Source organism: Coptis chinensis, chromosome 1 (assembly GCF_015680905.1).
Source record: "Coptis chinensis isolate HL-2020 chromosome 1, ASM1568090v1, whole genome shotgun sequence".
NCBI lineage: Eukaryota > Viridiplantae > Streptophyta > Magnoliopsida > Ranunculales > Ranunculaceae > Coptis > Coptis chinensis.
The window spans coordinates 65,771,461-65,792,322 of NC_141456.1; the positions used below are offsets into that span (position 1 = coordinate 65,771,461).

At 36.1% G+C, this 20,862-nt stretch overlaps 2 protein-coding genes and 1 long non-coding RNA gene across 4 annotated transcripts; 1 reads left to right on the forward strand and 2 right to left on the reverse strand.

Moving 5' to 3' along the window:
• Positions 1 to 4,061: 4,061 nt before the first annotated feature.
• Positions 4,062 to 5,278, reverse strand: LOC147524982 (zinc finger protein ZAT2-like). The gene has a single exon (XM_086604896.1). The coding sequence runs from the start codon at positions 5,153 to 5,155 to the stop codon at positions 4,166 to 4,168; it is 990 nt and encodes a 329-aa protein (XP_086461022.1). The 5' UTR covers positions 5,156 to 5,278; the 3' UTR covers positions 4,062 to 4,165.
• A 169-nt stretch (positions 5,279 to 5,447) lies between these two features.
• Positions 5,448 to 12,159, forward strand: LOC147524983 (uncharacterized). 2 transcript variants are annotated; one of them, XR_015220955.1, is made up of 6 exons: positions 5,448 to 5,912; positions 6,006 to 6,230; positions 6,306 to 6,550; positions 6,865 to 6,995; positions 8,560 to 10,577; positions 11,633 to 12,159. It is a non-coding gene; the product is annotated as an uncharacterized LOC147524983 (long non-coding RNA). The 2 variants fall into 2 exon arrangements; XR_015220954.1 differs by having other exon boundaries at positions 6,865 to 10,577.
• An 866-nt stretch (positions 12,160 to 13,025) lies between these two features.
• LOC147524984 (butanoate--CoA ligase AAE1-like) lies at positions 13,026 to 20,317 on the reverse strand. The gene is made up of 2 exons (XM_086604909.1): positions 19,882 to 20,317; positions 13,026 to 15,028 (listed from the first exon to the last, which is right to left on the reverse strand). The coding sequence occupies exons 1-2, from the start codon at positions 20,173 to 20,175 to the stop codon at positions 13,589 to 13,591; spliced, it is 1,734 nt and encodes a 577-aa protein (XP_086461035.1). The 5' UTR covers positions 20,176 to 20,317; the 3' UTR covers positions 13,026 to 13,588.
• Between the last annotated feature and the right edge of the window lie 545 nt (positions 20,318 to 20,862).

A 20,862-nucleotide genomic window follows, 5' to 3' on the forward strand; every position in this document is an offset into this window, starting at 1 on the left:
TAGCGAGCTTGAAGCCCTCTCAAGACTTCGTAACCCACACCTTGTTTCTCTGCTGGTTTACTCCTGTGAAAACAGCAACCTTTGTTTTTTCTGCTAGTACTGTTTTACTCCTAGATCTAGTTTGGTCTACGGATACGGTTTTATACTATTTCGTCGATAAGTTTTACGGGGTGGATTCTTATCTAACCTGGATTCTTATCTAGTTCGGGGTGAAATACAGTTTTAGTCGCCCAAGTATTCACTTTCGACTCCAACTCGTATTTTTATTCTTTTTTCTTCATATTCTTACTAAACTACCCCTACGTTTAATTTTCAATAGTATAATCCAAGTATCGCTATTCCGTTGGCACGCTTCATCGAATTCAAATTTCGCGTTATCACGTGACGCGTTCGGTACATTTTCTCCAATCAATTTCTTTTGCAATTTTATTTATGTGCATCTTTTATTTTTTCTGTACATTTTCGGCCATCTTTTCTTTAACTACGTCATTGCGTCCCGTCTACATTTCTTTGACATTATTTCGTTTCCGATAATTCACGAATTTTTTCCGCCAGTCCATTTTCCTATCATTTACGTTCACACGACACTTTGTTATACGTTTCGCTTACGATTTTCGTATTCCATTTTTTCCTTGCTTTTTCTTCTCTTCTTTGCCATGTGAACTTTGTTCGCATGACAAAGAGGGGGCGGTGTTTCGACCCCACATACGCGGGTAAACGCCCATTAGCGAGGGGTCTCCATTTTTTATTTTGACCAACGGGGCTAAAGCCCAATTCGCAATACCATGGATCAATGTACAGGCCCATTAACTCATGTGTCTAAGGTGAACCTTAGCCACATGGTTTGCCACTAATGTAATGCGTTGATTTACGCCCAAATTCATTTCTTATCAAAGAGATAGTTATCAGTTGACAGTTATACTCTATCACAATTACTCAAGATACAAGATTACTTGGGCTACAAGGACTCTCTACTCTACCTCTATAAATACCAAACTATTTTTCATAAGGAACTACGTGGAAACTTGATCCCTAGAGAATAGATCTTGGGTAACAAAGGGCAGCCATTATTTGGTTCGGTTTCATCTCCCCCAACATCAAATTCCTCTGTTTCTTAGTGCGTTCTTTACCATTGCTCTCGTTGTGTTGAAGCAGTTTATTGCCGAAACAGAATGAATTATAAACAATTTGTCTTTCGCTCCTATACACCATCTACTTCCGCTAGAGTAATAATTTCTCTTATATTAACAACTCTCCCACTCCATACCCTGCCCATATGAGGAAGACCCATTCGCTCGTATGCATTCTTGTTTTGAATTCTGGGTCTTCATTTGTAAACCGTTGGTGTTGTGGACATGAACTTGAAGAGGTAACACCATCATCATCATCAGCTACTGCAACTGCTGCTTTGGTATGAAGATTATTTGACGAAGCAGGGTTTTATTATTATCATTTGTTTTGGTTATTAGGTATCTTATTATACGCGCCCAATACAAAAAACAAATGTAATTATTGACTATCATATCCCCTCCTCTTTGGGGATACCATCTACAACTTAATTTAAAATACCTAATATTTTTCTATTACTAAATGTCAGTACCTTTTTTCCTGATTTCACTAATCTCAATGCAACTTTCTGCAGCAGTGTTGACAGCCACAATGCCTTCCTGTTACCGGTCAATCCAAAAATACATAAGTGTGAGGTACTACAGCAATGAACCCATCAATGTGACACCCCATATCACACTACAAACAACTCAAATCCTTTACCAGTAAAATAATTAAAGAATAATAATTCAAATATTTGTGACGACAAAATGGCGTCACAAAATATAGTGATGCCAAAATGGTGTCACAAAAATAATTGACGCCAAATTGTGACGCCAAAATGGTGTCACTAAAATTATTTGTGACGCCATTTTGGCGTCACAAAAAAGTTGTTTTGGTGTAGTGATCCTCAAGAGTTCCTGGTCATAGTATCTTATATGGCAATAAGGGGTTATTTTGCCACTGCTATTAGTCAATTATTGCACTCACCACGGACACTGTATCTTGGGGGCAGCACACATTGCATTGAGATACCTCAAGGGTACCTGATCATACTATTGTAGATAGCAAAAAGGTACACTTCTCAGTAGCAATTTATAGTGGGTGATTAGGTAGAATCTTCATTAATAGACCACCTACATTTGGGTATTGTGCTTGTATGATGGAAATTCCTTTTTGCCCTTTTTGCCTAGGTATCTTGAATCACTTTAAGTGCACGTACGAGCTCATTCACTTTATACGACTTTTGGATCAATTTAATCCCGGCGATGTATGTCGTATGTAATCATTTGATTATACTTATACTCCTTTCCACTAGAAAGTGGTGTGCTTTTGTTGATTATTATTATCTGACAATACCATTTTTGTATTTTTTTTTTGGATGACGTTCAATTATTTTCTGTATGTAGTGTTATGACTCCGTACTATAGTAAGGAAACTGTTTTAGTAACGTATTATAATCCGTGTGATTCTTAGGTATTTTCACTGACCCTGGTGTATGGGATATTCTTTTGTGAAGAAAGAAGAAATTAAACAAAATTAGTATTTGTAGTGTATTTGAAAATAGTGAACTATTGAAATAGTTTGATTATTAACTTTTAATTGAAAAAATGATCCATATCCATGTCTGCACTCTCTTTAAATGGATTAATGGGTACATTGTTTTGTAAACCGTACACAATCAAACTGTTATGAGTGTTATGTAGAAAAGACAATATGCAAGAATAGTTAGGTGTACATAATGATCTTTGTTTTGTTATCAAGTACAATTCTCAAGATCAAATTATTTTCTAAGATGTGGATCATGGTTTGACAGTTGAAGAGAAGAATTACTTTGTGCATACGGGAAAGACTTGATAGCAGTTGGATATTAGTAGGATAATCCAATGAATACAACAGTTAAATTATATTATGTAGCCTATGAGCCTTCAAGTAGCTTATTCATATTTATCGTATTGGCCGGCATGCAGTACATAATGTAGTACGTCTTATATTTTTCTTAAGAGACTATCTCTAGGTGAGCTCTATTCGACTATCGTACTCTTTTGAAATTGGAATTGAATTTTTATGTGTCTATCGCCTTACAATTATAATAATGGCAGTTATTCTTTCAAAATATTCCTGTATGGACTTGAGCAGATGGGCAGTAACATCCCCTCAAGGTCACTGGTGAGGCAAGTCGAATTTCCAACCAGGGCCGGGGATTAGTAGGAGTGCGCGTAAGCTGGCCTGGGCACCCCGTTAAAAAAAAAAAAAATAGCATCCTACCAAATTTCATTCATGTTCATATATAAATAGCATAATAGTGTACCATTTGGAATAACCTCAGTCAATGTAATTATGCACTTGATATGTATTTTAGTGTATAAAGGAAATATGTAATTTATCATGTATAACCTTGGAAAGGGTAGCATAACTGGTCCGTCCTTGGGTTTGTTCCCGAGATTTTTTCATTTGAATTTTGTTGTCATTAGAAGACAATGGGGATTCCTCTATGAGAGACACACAAAAAAAATTGATCAATTTCTTTATATTATTTGTCCCTAGGTTGTGATTGCGCATACATGAATTTCATCTACAACTCATTTACTCATTCCACTTCTCAGCCACACACAATTGATTTTTAATAATCTCTTTTAACAATACATCATTTGAAATCTGAAATATTATCTATGCTTTTTAATGTTTAATATAATATCCATTTCTACTTTATCGTAAAATAATAATAATAATAATAATAATAATCGAGTGAGCGGAGCGAACGATGTGGGGGGTATGCGGACAAAAACCAAGTTGGTTGGTTTCTGTCTGTCTGTCTTCAACTTCTCTCATTTTTTCTTCGCCCCCGATACCCTTTCTCCTTCACCCAACTCTCTCTCTTCCCGCACCTCCGCTCACTCCCCACTGCCATGCAATATACTAGTAATAATAAACTAAAAAAATTATAGCAAACCCAAAATCAACTTTAATAAATTGCAAATTCGGGCAATAGGCCGGGCCAAATAGCTAGTTTAGCTAGTAGCATACACACACAGTATAACAACAAACAAAAAAAATGTACCTAAGATGAACAACAAAGAATTCTAGATTACATCATAGTATAGTATCATACCACTATTCAAATTCCCAAATTTAAATCCAAACCCAGACTTGAAGATGAAGAAGATGAGTCCTTCCCATCAGTGTCCACTGGTGCAGGTAAATTCAAGTCCAAATAAAAACCACCAGTTGAAGTAGAAGGATTATTGTTCAATGCCTGTTGTGATGATGAATCTTCACCCTTTTCCCAATGACATCTCATATGACCACCAAGAGCCTGTCCACTTGGAAAAACCTTGAAGCAAATACCACATTTATGTCCATAACTCTTGTCTCCAACACCCCTTTCCTCATTTGCAACCCCATCTTGAAACTCTCCCTCTCCTTCATTTCTAGTAATAGCGAAACAACCCCTGATACTCTTATGACTAGCCCTATGCCCACCCAATGCCTGATGTGACCCAAACACCTTCTTACAACCACTACACTCAAATTGGGAACTCGAACTCGATGGACCAACCCCATCATCGTAAACAACCATAGCCCCAGACGAATCATATTCCATAGCTAATAATGGTGCAACATTTGTTGCTGGTAAACCAAATGCTAGCATTAATAAGCTTGCTGCAACAATATGATCATCCGCACTATAACCTTCTCTAGCATTGCTACTAGGGACAGCATTGTCAGAAGGTCGACGACGAATATGAGCAGGCGGATTAATTCCACGCCATTGACGTTCTGGGTGACATCTCATATGTCCAAATAATGCTTTCCATGACCAAAACCTTTTACCACATTCAGTACATGGATGTGTAATCAATGGTGCATCAGGTAAAGGTTTTTTACTAGGTTTGGGTTTCGAAAATGACGGTGTTGACCCACTAGTTTCACCACCAATACGAACAACTTTTGTTCGTTTTTTTCGATGATGAGTGGGTAATGGAGCAGGGTTTGGGTTGTTGTAGATTATCTGAGTCCCCGTAGAAATATTTTGCTGGATTTCTAGCCTAGATGAATCTGAACAAGTAGATGATGAAGAATAAGAAGAATCTGTTGAGTTGTTCATTAGTTTTCTGGAAATGGGACTGGAAAAAGATTGAAGAGAATACTTTCATTTTCATGACAACTTTATTCAAGTTTAAGGGCGGTTACTCGTTTCTTCAAAATTGGGTAGTTATTTTTTCAGTTATTAGTTAACGTCACTCTTCAAACATAACTGTCCACTTTAACATTAGCATTTTTTTTTTGTTACTTCGTTCGAAATCACGTGCTACTGAGTTGTTGGATTCTTGGGTCCCCAACATAACATAATAAGCTGGTAACAATTTTTCTCTCTGTTTTTCATTACAACACTGCTACTACTACTTCCTCTTTCTCGTATGTTGTACGAGACAGATGTAAATCAGGAACACGCTTTGGGTCTGTTTAATAACTTGTTTCAGACTCGACCCTCGCCTTCCATTTTCCCTTTTAACCAATTACTAGGAGCACTTGTCAACATGAACCACTTTTCTGTCGCGTTATCTATGTCCAAAAGAATGGATACAGCTGGTATTCAGCCTGATATTGTTACACTTTCTACACTAATCAATTGTTACTCCAATATGGGTCGAGTGGATTTCGGTTTTGCTGTATTCGGGAGCATTCTGAAACGCGGGTTTGTACCTAATGTTGTTACTTTGAACACCCTACTTAAGGGCTATGGATCTTTTTACCCGAATGCTCATAACTCGAACCACACTACTTCGGTTTTTCCACCTTCCATAGTTTGCTTGCCACTGCATTTTCACTCTCCTCTTTGAAAAAACATGGACTCCACTCTCGTAAGCCTTTCTCTTTCCAGCCACCGTTTCGCTAATAATTACTACTGTACGTCTTTGATTTTTCTTACTGTTTGAAGTTTCATTGTTTTTCAGGTTTGGGATGGAAATGGTTATTTACCCGTGTCTTTATGCAACATATATCCTTTTTTTTTTATCAGTCTCACATTTTCTTTTTTCTTATTTGCTTTTTGGTGGATGAAGAATGTTTCCTTGACAGTACAGTAGTTGTCAGTGTTAGGTTTTGGAGTTAATTTGATCACTATACTTCTCATTGCTGTTCTTGGAGTCACTAAGAGAAATGCTCAAACAAGTACTAGGGTACATACGTTCTCCACCTCATTTCATATTGTTCTTTTCATTATTTTCTAACTGAATTAGCTAATTTTTTTGAAGGTATGAGATGCAAGAGAAGGGTTTTGCTGCAAATGATTTCACGTTCAATATCATGGTCCAAGGATGCCTAGACCAAATAACTGATACCCACAAGGCAATGCAACTTCTCAATATCATGCTTGACAAAGGTTTCTTACCAGATGCAAACACTAGTTCTCTTCTAGTGAACTTGTTTGTGGAAGGTGGAGCAAATTCTAAAGAAATGGAGATACTTCTCAAGCGCCTGCCAAAAGGCTGTGTTAAAGGTGATGTGCTTGATTTTACTATGTGGCTAACTAGTTATTTCTTGAGATAGTGTGGTTAAGGTTAACTTGTATTATCTCTTCTTTACTGTGATTTTGTTAAGTGTGAAATTACATACATTCTTATTGTATCAGTTCTTTCCTATTGACATACGACTACATGAGCTTAGATACTTGACAGGGAGGTGTCCCGTGTCCCCATGTCTAAGAATTTTGTTCAGTGCAAAATCACATGTCTCATTTTAACTGTTCTTCCTTATTGACATGTGACTATGTGAGCTTTGGTATTTACAGAAAATGTCTGTATGCAATTTCAGGTGCCCAAGAGGAAGTTGTTGACTCATGACGTTTAGTGCAGCTAAGTTTCATGGTCAAAAGTCTTCAGCAACCTTAACATAAGAGGATCTGATAAGCAATTTTATTGGGATCATTATTTCTTACTGATCAGGTGATTTCCTTAAACTTAGCAGATATTGCATCCAACATTGTAATCAGTGCAGGGTTTGGATTAACAGGAACTGATATTAAATGAAACTTTGTTTGTTGTTAGATCTAAACGTAGGTCTTATGTTACTCCTTCGTACAAAAATAATGCAACTTAATTAACCTTCTGAATAAGATTCGAGATGCAGCAGTCGTTGCTCCGTATTGTCCCTTTTCATTTTATTATATCTGCTTATTTTTATTTATTTATTTTAATTTTTTGAGTTTGCGGATGAACTATGTTGGCTGCTAATATCCTGTTTGACTACCATTTTAAAATGTGGACATTCCTCTCAAATATTGTGGTTAGATTTGTTGGACTTTTAGAACCTACTATACCACTTACCTATTTCATGCTGTGCATTAGTTAAGAACTGGTTGAATGTGACGTTATGCAATACTAGCTCATCTTGTTTATGATATTATACTAATCACTAATGAAATAATTATGACTACCGCAAGTCTTAGGCACTAATAATGTGTATGAAAGGTCATTTTGCATTGCATATGGTGAGAACAATGCGTGGTTCCTTATCCCTTTTATAGTGATGTGCTTTTGGGATTGACTTACATCTTGTTGAAGAGTGAAGTAGTTTATTAGTGTAAACAATTATTTAATTTACTTGCGATTTCCTGGCATTTAAATGATAAGTTTTTGTGTTATCCTATGTGAAAAAGAATAATCAACTCAGTCTTATCTTATTTGAAGACAAATAACACAAAAACCTCAAGTAAAGGTATTTGGAGTTATTGTTTGCCGTATTCAGGTTCACGCCGGAGGTACGTGATTTTGTTTTATTGGTCTAGGATGGCCTTGATTGCATAGTTATCAGAATACCCTTCATTTACGGCTATGCATCTAATGGTAATTTTGTATTGTTGGCTTGTAAAGGTTTGTAATTTTCCTATTTCAGGTGGAATAAGATGGTGCTTTTATCGCACTACCTTCTTTATTTTTTCATTTGTGAGATTCCTCACACTTCATTGTTCTCTCTATTATTCCTTACACACATTATAGTTTTATTTTGTTCTTTTTAGTAGAACTTAAAAACTGTCTTCAAAAGATGTCAAGTATAAGAAATTGAGATCAGTCTGTATCTTCTTCTGTGTGCATGTGTGCCTCTTTTTTAGTTTCTTATTTTATTTTTGTGAGAGGAGGGTGGTGGGGGTTTCTTTGTTTCAATGCCCAATGCAGTATGAGGCTTTGGGTTTGTTCAATTGTTTAATCGAATTAATTCAGAGCGCTTGTCCAGATGAAACATTATTATGTCACATTGTCTGTGGCCAAAGTGGTCTGCTGGAATACAACCAAATATTATTACTCTAAACACTTTAATTAACTGTTACTGCAAGATTGGTCAGGTGGATTTGGGATTAGCTGTTTTTGGGAGTTTTCTGGAACATGGAACCGGTTTCGGTTAATTTGAACGCCTTGCTTAAGGGGATTTGTATAGAGCGTAAAGAACCAAGGCTATGTTTTTTTAACCCAAATGTAAAGTTCTAACATGTCTACGTGGTTTATATCGTAGTAAGAGGTGGTTAGGAAGACCCAATGATTTCAGAAGACGTTGAAGCTGAAAAGTGCGTCGCACAAAGTGAGATGGCTGAATTTAAAGTGTTTGTCTATGCAAAGGTATGCAGGTTGGTTTCCTCTTTATCAGTTTGGTTATATTTTGCAAAATAGCAGTAGGTTCTGCTGCACATGTTGTTGATTTAGATTTAATATGTAAGCAATGCTAAATAGAGCATATGCATACCTTTCTCCCCAAATTTGATAAAAGGCCAATAAGACACCAAGAAAGCAAAACTGGGGGGGGGGAAGGATTTGCAAAATCTTTTGTCAAAGCTGAAGGATGTTAGCAAAGCGCCACAGAAAGGTAGGCAGGCTGGTTTTTCGATATCGGTTTGGTTATACTTGCAATTAGCATTAGGTTTTGCTGCACAGCTGTTAGTATTTAAAAAATGTTATATAGAGAGCATGTGCATGTCTTTCTTTCCAAATGTTAATGGATGACTAAGACTCCTATTCTTTGTTCGAGGTTGTTCCTAGGAGTGTAAAAAAAAACCGTTGACCCATCATTCAGTAGGGTACCCGGTCTTCACCCGCTACCCAAACCTGCACCGACCCGAAAATAGACCCGCCCTGCCACCGTTTTTATGCGGTCGGGCTATGGGTGTAGGTTCTATGTTCAAACCCGACCCGTCAAGCCGCCCAATCCGCACCGTGTCAAAAGTCGTTGACCCAACCCTGTTGACCCGCACAATTTCAATACTCTAACTCTAGTATTTTTGTATTTTGTTTATAATTTCTTTTAACTTTTGTAGAAATTTGAGAGATATGAATACAAACTTATGAGTTCAATATCAATTTCACATACTCAAGTTTGAACATTGGGAAAATATCAAAAATTCAAATTCAACTTTCGAATTTTGGAGAAGATAAATCATTCATCCTTGTATTCATTTTGAATTCTTTTACTTTATATTTTATTGTTTTGTACCATAGATCCTCGCTCCCATCTTCATTTTATCATGCTATGGAAAATAATCAATTTACAAATGGTAAATAACGATAAATAAGTTTCAAATTTACAAATATGGTTTTGGATTCAAATTCAAGTTTTTTTATTTTTGTTTATTTTTTATTGATTGATTCTATTTTTTCTCTATGCTGTGAATTGGAAATATATTACTTGCAGAATTAGAAAGTTTTTTTTTTAGTGAAATTGGGTTAAAATGATAATTTCCACCCGACCCAGATGACCCGCCCAAAATCAGCCCAGTAAGCTGACCCAACGGGCCGGGTGATGGTACTAAGACATGACACTTCAACCCGCCCCACCCCGCCCCGTATTACACCCCTTGTTGTTCCTGTCCCGATCCAAGGAAAGCAAAACTGAGGGGATTTCAATACGTCTACGAAAGCAGGATGCTGTTGGCTACAGAAGATGAATTAACTGAGAAATCTGAGAGCTATAAAGAAGAGACGGATAATGACTTAAGTGAGGGAGGAGCAGTAAGGAGCCACACTATGTCTGCAAAAAGTGTCCTTACAAGTCTACAACTAGGCAGTATGGTGGAAAGATGCGCCCAAGTAAAACTCTCGTCGAGAGTGAAAACATCTCTGAAACTTCACTTAACTGCAGTTATAATGTGGATGCAAGTAAAATTGTTGGGTTCCCTGGGATGCAGGAGTCATGTGTAGGTGTGTAGCTTCAAAAGAAATCCTTTTTCGTTCCTAGTGTAATGGATCTTCTTTCTTTCCATTGAGAAGGGAATTCGAAAGAAGCTCAAGATTTGTTTCGTGAGATGCAAGAGAAGGGTTTTGCTGCAGATGATTTCACGTTCAATATCATGGTCCAAGGATGCCTAGACCAAAAAAATGATACCCACAAGGCAATGCAACTTCTCAATATCATGTTTGACAAAGGTTTCTCACCAGATGCAAAAACTAGTTCTCTTCTAGTGGACTTGTTTGTGAAAGGTGGACCAAATTGTAAAGAAATAGAGATGCTTCTCAAGCGCCTGCCAAAAGGCTGTGCTAAAGGTGATGATCTCGATTTTACTATGTGGCTAACTAGTTATTTCTTGAGATAGTGTGGTTAAGGTTAACTGGTATTATCTCTTCTTTACTGCGATTTTTCGTCTTATCATATCTGCTAAAAGTTCTTTGATTTTGTTGATGAACTATGTGAGTTACTTGACTACCATTATAAACGGAGGACTGTCCTCTCGGATTTCCTGGTGTGATTTGTTGGACTTTTCAGAACTATTATATATCTCATACTGTGCATTCGTTTGGTACATTATTCTTATGTTTTCTAATACTTGCTAGTCTTGTTTATAGTGTAATAGTTAGGGTGGGTTATATGAACTCCACCTTATCGAGACTTGAAAAGAACTCCCACCTCTAAAAGTGGAGTTACAAGATGAATTGAGGGCTGATTTTTGGTGGAGATAGGCATCCCATAACGAAGAACACCCCCACCAAAAATCAGCTTATACAATATGTTTAACCTTGTCAAAAGTTTTTTCAGAATTAGGTCCATTAGATACCACAATGTTCTAAACAATTTTTGAAGGGGTTAGACATCTTCAAAAAAGCTGTTATTTGTGAGGTTGATCTCTATTGTGTGGAGAACATTTCCACCAAAAATCAGCTTCTAATTCATAGTTTTGAGTAGTGGAGTTTTTTTGGAATCACTTAAGTGGAGTTCATATAACCGCCCCATTAGTTAAAGTAGCATTTGGTTACTAAATATGTATGAAAGTTCATTTGGTAGAGCCTATCATGAGAAACAATGCTGGTTCCTTGTCCCTTTTGTGGTGCTTCGATCTTAAGATAGGGAGGTGTCCACATGTCTACTCATTTTGTGAAGTGCGAAATTGCATACATTCTTATTGTATCAGTTCTTTCCTATTGACATACGACTATGTGAGCTTACTGCTTAGATACTTGACGGGGAGGTGTCCTGTGTCCCCATGTCTAAGCATTTTGTTCAGTGCAAAATCACATATGTTCTCATTTTAACTGTTCTTCCCTATTGACATGCGACTATGTGAGCTTTGGTACTTACAGAAAATGCTTGCATGCAATTTCAGGTGCCCAAGAGGATGTTGTTGACTCGTGACATTTATTGCAGCTAAGTTTCATGGCCAAAAAGTCTTCAGCAACTTTAACATAAGAGGATCTGATAAAGCAATTTTATTGGGATCATTATTTCTAACTTATGTTCAGCAGAGTTCATTAAACATAGCAGATATTGCATCCGGCATTGTTGACAATCTTTGAATGGTGTCCCTGCAACAAGGCAGTATGATGGAAAGATAAAAATACGCCCACAAGTAAAACTCTGGTGGAGAGTGAGTTTTTGGTGGAGAGTGAGTTTTAACATCTTTCAATGGTCCTTTCCGAATTGGATAGTGTCTGACTTTGAACACCTGTGAAAACTTAAGTGTTGTTATAAACTTATAATCTGGATGCAAGTAAAATTGTTGGGTTCCCTGGGATGGAGCAGTCTTGCGTAGCTTCAAAAGAACTTTTTCTTTCAGAGTGTAACAGATCTTCTTTCTTTCTATTTGTTCTCTACAGTATTCTCTGTTATGTGGTCCAGTGTGTTCATGAATCATGATAATCTCTTTTTCATGTGCTCTCAATTACTAGTAGTCTGGCAGTCCCATTGATTCGGCCGATGTTTTAAGAGGCCGCATAAATCAGTCCATTACTACTACCATTTCTGAACCTTTGAAACTGACGCTCATGTTTGGATACCCGTTTAATGTCGGACTCGTTGCATATTTTAGGTTGGCCAGTTTCGACATATATAACAGCTTAATTATCATTTTCTTGAAACTGAACATTATTGATCGGTACCATGTCTCACATCTATCTACATGTACTATTATGTTCCAGTGTGGGACTTTCGAACTATAACTGTTGCTGGATCTGGATGTGTGGGATTTTTCTAATTCACCAATTCCATTACATGACATCCCAAGCAGACTATATATCTACGCTGAGATTCAGCATACTAGCCATACGAAGTAACGAAACACTACTGCACTACCACAGAGACTCTCCTTCTCACTTGGCCTTAATTAGCCATCCCAAAGGCCAAATTGTGTAAATGCTTCGTAAACGGGTAAAATAACCCAATTAACACACATTTTTATTTCAATCAATCACCCTACAAAAACCAGTGAAAACATTTTTTTTTTTTGCCAAAGGGTAATTGTATTGAGCAAAAAGAAAAAATTACAGTTCACACATGGGAGACTTGTGTAGGCACTCCGACAGTTACTGAAAAGGATACAATGTAAGATAAAGTTACACTGTAAACCTGTAATAGGTAGAATTACCCTATGCACGAACTGAGGTTTGTTGGGCCACCATTGCTTCACTCTCTTTTCACTACTCTTTGGTAGCTTCAGCAAAACATTATGTTTTCAACTCCTCAATGTTTACATCACTATACAACAATACGAGAACAAAGACTTGATAAAATATGTTTGATTTTATGACGTTAGATACAACTGCTCGGACCACGATTAACTGTCCAGCGTCCTTAAATAAATATATAGTAAATACCCAAAAACAGAATAGTATTTGGGTGTTCATACTCCAATGGTTGGCAGAAATTCGTATTACAAACTCTAGTGGCACTGTGGGATACTTTACAGAAATTAGCTGTTGTGTTTCTTTAATCTGCCTCTCAATTCTCAACACCTCAAAAGCATTTGCCTACAATCAAGCATCCATCTATCCTCCCGAAAGAATGTAAAATCAGTGGCGATGACAGAGAAGCAAAGTAGAACTCCACAGTTATAGTTGATTCCAGTGTTGATTACAGGAGGCATTACAAAGTCCAACATTATTCTCGTTGCGAAGCCCTCATTGTTGAACACTTGAACATGACCAAAATGGTTGTAGTTCGTATGTACCGCTTCTACATTGCTCTTTCCAAGTTAAGGCCAACTGATCCAAAGCTTAGAAAAGCAGTATGATTATCACAATGGCACCTTTTGAACTAGTGCCATCATAACTCATAATTTGCCTTGTTAAGGAAGGTTGTCCATGTTTTCTGCCTTCTTCCTTAGAAGAAACTTTTGAACCTTTCCAGTTGAAGTTCTTGGCAGATCATCAAAAACAACAGTACGGGGAGCCATATAGTGAGGCAAGTGATCCCGGCAAAATTTGATAATCTCTTTGGCTTCCACACTGCACCCTTCTTTCAATTTTACGAAGGCAAAAGGTGTCTCGCCCCAATGATGGTCAGGCTGTCCAACGACTGCAGCCTCCAGTACTGCTGGATGACTATACAACACTGTTTCCACCTCAATAGTGCTTATATTCTCTCCGCCAGAAATGATGATGTCCTTTGAACGATCCTTCACCTTTATGTAACCATCAGGATGCTTCACAGCTAGATCTCCACTTCGAAACCAACCACCATCAAATGCTTCCTGTGTTGCTTTCAAATCTTTGAGGTACCCACTCATCACAGTGTTCCCTCTGAACATCACCTCCCCCATGGTTTTTCCGTCAGGTGGTACACTTTTCAAGGTAATTGGATTCTTTATGTCCACCTCTACTCCAAGATGTTGCAGTCCCTGGTGGGACTTGAGCTCTGCACGTTCCTCAGGCGGCAAGAACTCCCACTCTGGCTTCCACGTACAAATTGTCCCTGGACCATAAGTTTCAGTCAGCCCATACAGGTGACTAACATTGAAACCCAACTCTTCCATTTTGAACAAGATTTGTGGAGGAGGAGGTGCACCACCAGTCATTATCTCCACCTTCCAAGGAAGGGTTTTCCTGTCACCAGGTGTAGCGTTCACAATCATATTCAAGACAGTCGGCGCCCCACCCAAGTGGTTCACCTTGTGAAGCATGATGTTATCATATATGTTCTTTGGTGTAACTTTACGCAGACACACATTTGTTCCACCTTGAGCAGCCACTCCCCAAGTGAGGCACCAACCATTGCAATGGAACATAGGCACGGTCCACAGGTAAACAGGTATTGCACCCATCCCATGAAGAAGAACGGTAGAAAGGGAATTGATATATGCACCTCTGTGGTTATAAACAACTCCTTTGGGACTTGATGTTGTGCCGGAAGTATAATTCAGGGAAATCGGGTCCAATTCATCCTTTGGTTGTATAATCTCAAAATCAGGATTTCCAGTTTTCAGAAGACTTTCGTACTCCAAGCTGGTAGAAGTGAAGGTACTGTCATGAATTGGATTATCGGATTCAGTGATCAAGACCAATTCGGGTGGCTTAGTTTCCTTCATAGAGAGAAGTTTGAATGCACCATGAGCAATATCAAGCAACTGATAATCTACAAAGATAATCTTCGCCTCTGAGTGTCTAAGTAGTCTCGACACCATCTCTGAGTCGTAACGTATATTAAGAGTACAAAGAACTGCTCCTGCCATTGGGACACCGAAATGAAGCTCATACATTGCCGGGACATTGGGGGCCAACGTAGCTACCTGCTCAATAAAATATAGAGCATGTAATGGAGTGTAAAAGGGATGCTAGTACTAGAGGGAAAGACTAATCATTTTAGAGACAGCAAAAATTAAAAGATGGGAAGCAATGGAATGAGGAGAAAAAGAAAAAAAAAATAGTCCATTCATCATGCATGCACTGGGCAGGGAAGCTAAGAGACGGGGTTACAATAAAAACTAAAACAAGGGGACGGTTATATGAACTCCACTAGTTTTCGAACCCGTCTTACGAATGGGTGTCGTTATATTAAATTATTTTAAAAAATATTAGCAATTATACAAAACTATGAGATATATATGATAATTATATTAATCACTCATTCAAATTTCTTGCACCACTCTCAATAAAAAGAAAACACCAAACCTTGATAAAACCTATTGACTTCTTTTAGTTGTTAGGTTTAATAATTGAAGTTTTATAAGAATGTTCAATGTAGCGAAGATGATATTGAAACTACTTGAATAGCAAGACACTCTCAATCATAATAAAAAAATTATGATAAACACTATTTAAAATGCAAAACTATACTTGTTGAGACATTATATTCCCCCTATAAATAATACAATTATGTTTCGAGGTTAGTTCAATGCATTTGCATCAAGTTTCCGATTTTCTGTTAATTATTCATTAAGGTTAGTTCAATGTAGTTATTGCATATAGTTTTTGATTTCCCATTAATTATTCTTTGAGGTTAGTTCAATCTGATTCATCAAGTTTTCGATTTTCCGTTAATTAATTATTCTTTGAGGTTAATTCAGTGCAGTTGCATCAAGTTTATGATTTCTCGTTAGTTATTCATTAAGGTTAATTTAGTGCAATTGCATCCAGTTTTCGATATTTCGTTAATTAGTTTTTGAGATTAGTTAATTGCATTTCCATCCAGGTTCCAATTTCTCATTAATTTCTCTTTCAGATTAGTTCAATGCATCTGCATCTAGTTTCTGATTTCCAGTTAATTATTTTTAGAGGTTAGTTCGATATTCAATGCATTTGCATCTAGTTTCAAATTTCTAGTTATTTATGCTTTGAAGTTATTTCGACCAGTTACATTCGATTTCTGATTTCTAGTTAACTATTATTTGAGGTTATTTCATTGCATTTGTATCAAGTTCCGATTTTCGTTAAATATTCTTTAAGATATTGCATCTAATTTCGATTTACCATTAGTTAATCTCGATTTTAGTTTTATTCAATTGCATCTAGTTTCGATTTTTCCGTTAATTATTCTTTGAGGTTAGCTCAATGTAGTTGCATCCAATTTTCGATTTCTAGTTAATTGTTCTTTGAGGTTAGTTCAATATCAAGTTTTCGATTTCCAGTTAATTATTTTTTTAGGTTAGTTCAATGTAGTTGCATCAAATTTATGATTTCCTATTAATTATTCATTGAGATTAGTTCAGTGCAATTGCATCCATTTTTCGATGTTTCGTTAATTAGTCTTTGAGATTAGTTCATTGCATTTGCATACAGTTTCTGACTTCCCATTAATAACTCTGAGGTTAGTTCAATATATATGCATCAACCATCAAAAAATGTATATATGTGCATCTAGTTTTTTATTATTTATGTTTTGAGATTAGTTCGATGCAATTACATCTGGTTTATGATTTTTCATTAGCTATTCTTTGATGTTATTTCAATGCATTTGCATCTAGTTTCTGATTTTCCACCAATTATTCTATGAAGTTAGTTCAACGCAGTTGCATTATGTTTTTGATTTTATGTTTTTGAGTTGCATTATGTTTATGATTTTCTGATTTTCTGATTTGCATCTAATTTCTGATTTTCCATCAATTATTCTATGAAGTTAGTTCAACGCAGTTGCATTATGTTTTTGATTTTATGTTAATTATTTTTTGAGATTAGTTCAATGTATTTGCATCCAATTTTATATTTCTCATTAATTATTATTTGAAGTTTGTTTGATGTATTTGCATACCGTTTCCAATTTTCTGTTAAATATTTTTCAAAGATTTGCATCCAATTTCTAATTTCTCGTTAGTTATTCTCTGACGTTAGTTTAATGCAGTTACATCCAGTTTTTTATTTTTAGTTAATTACTTTTTTAGTATGGTTTATTGTATTTACATAAAGTTTCAGATTTCCTGTTAGTTACTCTTTGAGCTCAGTTCAATGTATTTGAAGCTAGTTTCTGATTTCCTTTTAATTATCCAATGTGGTGTGTAATATCAACTTCAAGCGGGACATTAAAATAAATTATGTTTGATTTACTATGTGGGATCATAAAAATTATCCAGTTCGATTTCCGTTAATTATTCTTTAAATTATACATGACCCACTATGTGGGATCTTCAAAGATTATCTACGAACGTGTGATGTTATATTAATTATTCTAAAAAATATTTGCAACTATATATACATAACTATTATATATGAATATTATATTGATCACTCATCCAAATTTCTTATAACGTTAAACCCCACTATCCATTAAAAAAAAAACTCACCCTTGATAAAACCCTTCAACTTCATTTTGTTGTTTAATAATATAAGTTTGATTAAAGTTTTGTGAGATTGCCTAATAAGACGAAGTTCATATTGACGCTATTGAATAGCAAGACGTTCCCAATCATACGAAAAACAATAAGATAAACATTATTTTAAATGCAAAACTATACTTATTGAGACATTCCCACAACATATAACACAACTATATTTTGAGGTTAGTTTAATGCTTCCTCCAATTGGTGATCAAATTAAGGTCAACACAGATGGGGCTTCTAGAGGAAACCCAGGTCCAACTGGGTTGGGTGGATCCTTTAGAAATGTTCATGGTGATTTTGTCTTACTCGAAAGCAAGGGTATCGAATTGCGGCACAACTATCTGGTGAGTGCATGGCTATATTGGAGACTGTGGAGCTTGCCCTTTCAAAATGATAGAGCAATCTTTGGGTGGAATTAGATTCGGCAGTAGCTGTCACAGCTTTTCACTTAGGGGCATCCCTTGGCAACTCCTATGCAGATGGAAAATTTGCACGACGAAGGTGCAAAGCTTGAATTGAAAGTGTCGCACAACTGGAGAGAGGCTAACCTAGCCGCAGACCAGGCGACAAAATTTGGATCTTTCTTAGCTGAGAATGAGGCTTTTGTATCAAATGGCAGACCCCCATGGCTATACGAATGGGAGGTTCTATATGGTTGCTATTTTATAATATCTTGAGCCTACATCGTATAGCATGTAGGTTCTACTACTCCTATACACTTCTTTTATTTCGTTTCTTTCCTTAATTCAATTTACACTTAGCTTACCAAGCAAAAAAAAAAAAAGTTAGTTTATTGCATTTGCATCCAGTTTCTGATTTTCAATTGCATTATTTATTTTTTGATGTTAGTTCAATACAGTTGTATCTAGTTTCCGATTTCCAGTTATTTATTTTTTGAGGATAGTTCAATGCAGTTAGTTCAATGCATTTGCATCCAATTTTCTATTAATTGTTCTTCGAGGTCAGTTCAATGCATTTGCATCCAATTTCCGATTTCCCGTTAATTATTTTTTGAGATTATTTTAATGCATTTGCATCCAATTTTTGATTTCTCGTTTATTATTCGATAAGGTTGCATTTGCATTTAGTTTCCGATTTCCCGTTAATTATTGTTTGAGGTTAGTTCAATGAATTTGCATCCAAAGTGGATGATGCATTAAATCTATCCAACTTATTTGTTTAGGCCCATATAGACATATAGTGCATACAATTCAATTTTATTTGTTGTCCGCTTAGTTTTGATTGTACACCGTTACTTATTTTATGATTAGTTGACTTTTATTTTTCCTTTTTTGTCCCAGTCACATGTATAGTTAACAAATATAGAAAGTAAATGTTCAGGCAACTCAATTTATTTTTTCCTTTGTTATTTCATTGTCTTTTTCTAAAAAGAAACTTTGTTATGTTAAACTTCACCTAAGATTAGTGTAGAAACTATTCTTCGTGGCGTAAGGGTTTTAGAAAAATCGTTTTCGGTGAAAACTATTGTTTTTAGCAATTTAGTTTTTTGTCTCCTATTTTTTCATAATTAGCTATAGTATTTAGGAAAAGTTAGAGAATACTCTAGATGAGATTGTTTCCTTCTTTATATCATATTTTTTTTTAGTAATTAGTAATAGAGTTTAGAAAAAACTGGAGTCTGGATTTTTCATAATTAGTCAAAGAGTTTTACAAATATTGGAAACTCTGTAAATGCTCAAAAAATAGAGCTAAGAGGGTATAGCTATAATATATATCTAAAGAAGACTATGTATGGACTCCAAAAGAACACCACCAAAAGTGGACTTACAAAATGAATTGGGGGCTGATTTTTGGTGGAGATGTTCTTCACACAGTAGAGAACACCCCCCACAAATAAAAATCAGCTCCATTATGCGCAACTGCCCACTTCTAGCGTGAAGAAGGATTCATGAGACTATATATTAACGTAATACGAACACAAGCAGTTATATAGGTCTAGACATAAAACACCATTAAAATTGAAATTAACCAAAACATAAAATTGGCTATAGACTCATTAGTAATAGCTTTTTACTTCTTAACGCTCAATTCGGAGAAATCAGTTTGCCTGAGAATTCAATCTTGGACAGTTAAGTACCAAAACACCAAGTTAACTAACTAAAAGAAGAATCAAATTACTCATCACCAGCCCAATTACATCAACAGTGTAAGATGCAACACATATATTCATCAGACATCACAATCAAACACAGAAAAAAAAAAAAGAGAGGGGATCACAAGTGCAGATCAGAAAAAAAAAAATGGAAGATAACTAAACAAACAATTGAAGAGAAACTAAGTAAATTAATGAACAGATATATGTAACTTACAACATCCCCACGAGAAATACCAAGTTGGGTAAGAGCAGAAGCAAGTCTTAGACATCTTTCAAGCGTTTCCTTCCAAGTGTAGTTGACAGAACCATAAATAACAGACACTCTATCTCTGTATACAATACCAGCTCTTTGTAAAAAGCTTATGGGTGATAATGGAACATAGTTTGCTGGGCACTGGAATAGACCCTCCATTGGTTTCTCCGAAGAGAAATGTATTACTTGTGTTCTTTGACTCGAAGTTTGACGTAGTTGTCTAATAACAGATAGAAACCGAGTTGGTCGGAACATTTTGAGCAAGATCAAGAGCAGTAGTGATGACTCTAGTGAGATTCAGAAACAAACGTTTTCATGTCCATATCTTTCCTTTGCTTATCCAGGGACTAGGTTGACTTTGTGATTGCAAATTTACAGTCGTAACTCGTAATTGCTGGAAATTACAGTTTACAAACGAACAGATCAAATGACAGAAAATAGAACGCTCTGAATCCAAAAACAAACAAGAAAGAAGTTGTGGCTGGAGAAATAGTACTCAAAAGGTTAAAGCTGCTGGATTGTAAAAACCTTTCAATTAATTATGTTACTGGGACGATCAATGTTACTCACAGAGCATCTATTGCTCTTAATAATAATATAAAAACATGGTGAAATCCAATCATCATAATGGTAATAAAAATAAGGAAAGAAAGAGGATGTATTGATAGAGCAAATATGTGAATTGATTCAGTCAAAAAAGACATTTATTTGAACTACAACTTGCTCCAAAAAGGTATAGAGAAAATATATAATGTGTAACATTTGAGCCATTTAACCCAACCATGAACTCTAGAAACTTCAACACAAAAAAACATGATTGTACGTAGAATGCGAGAATCGGAGGATATCATTTCACTCAATCCAATACAGCTATTACAGCATCGACAACCTCCTGAGTAGTACTCTGTCCACCAAGATCTTTGGTCCGGTACCATCCTTCTC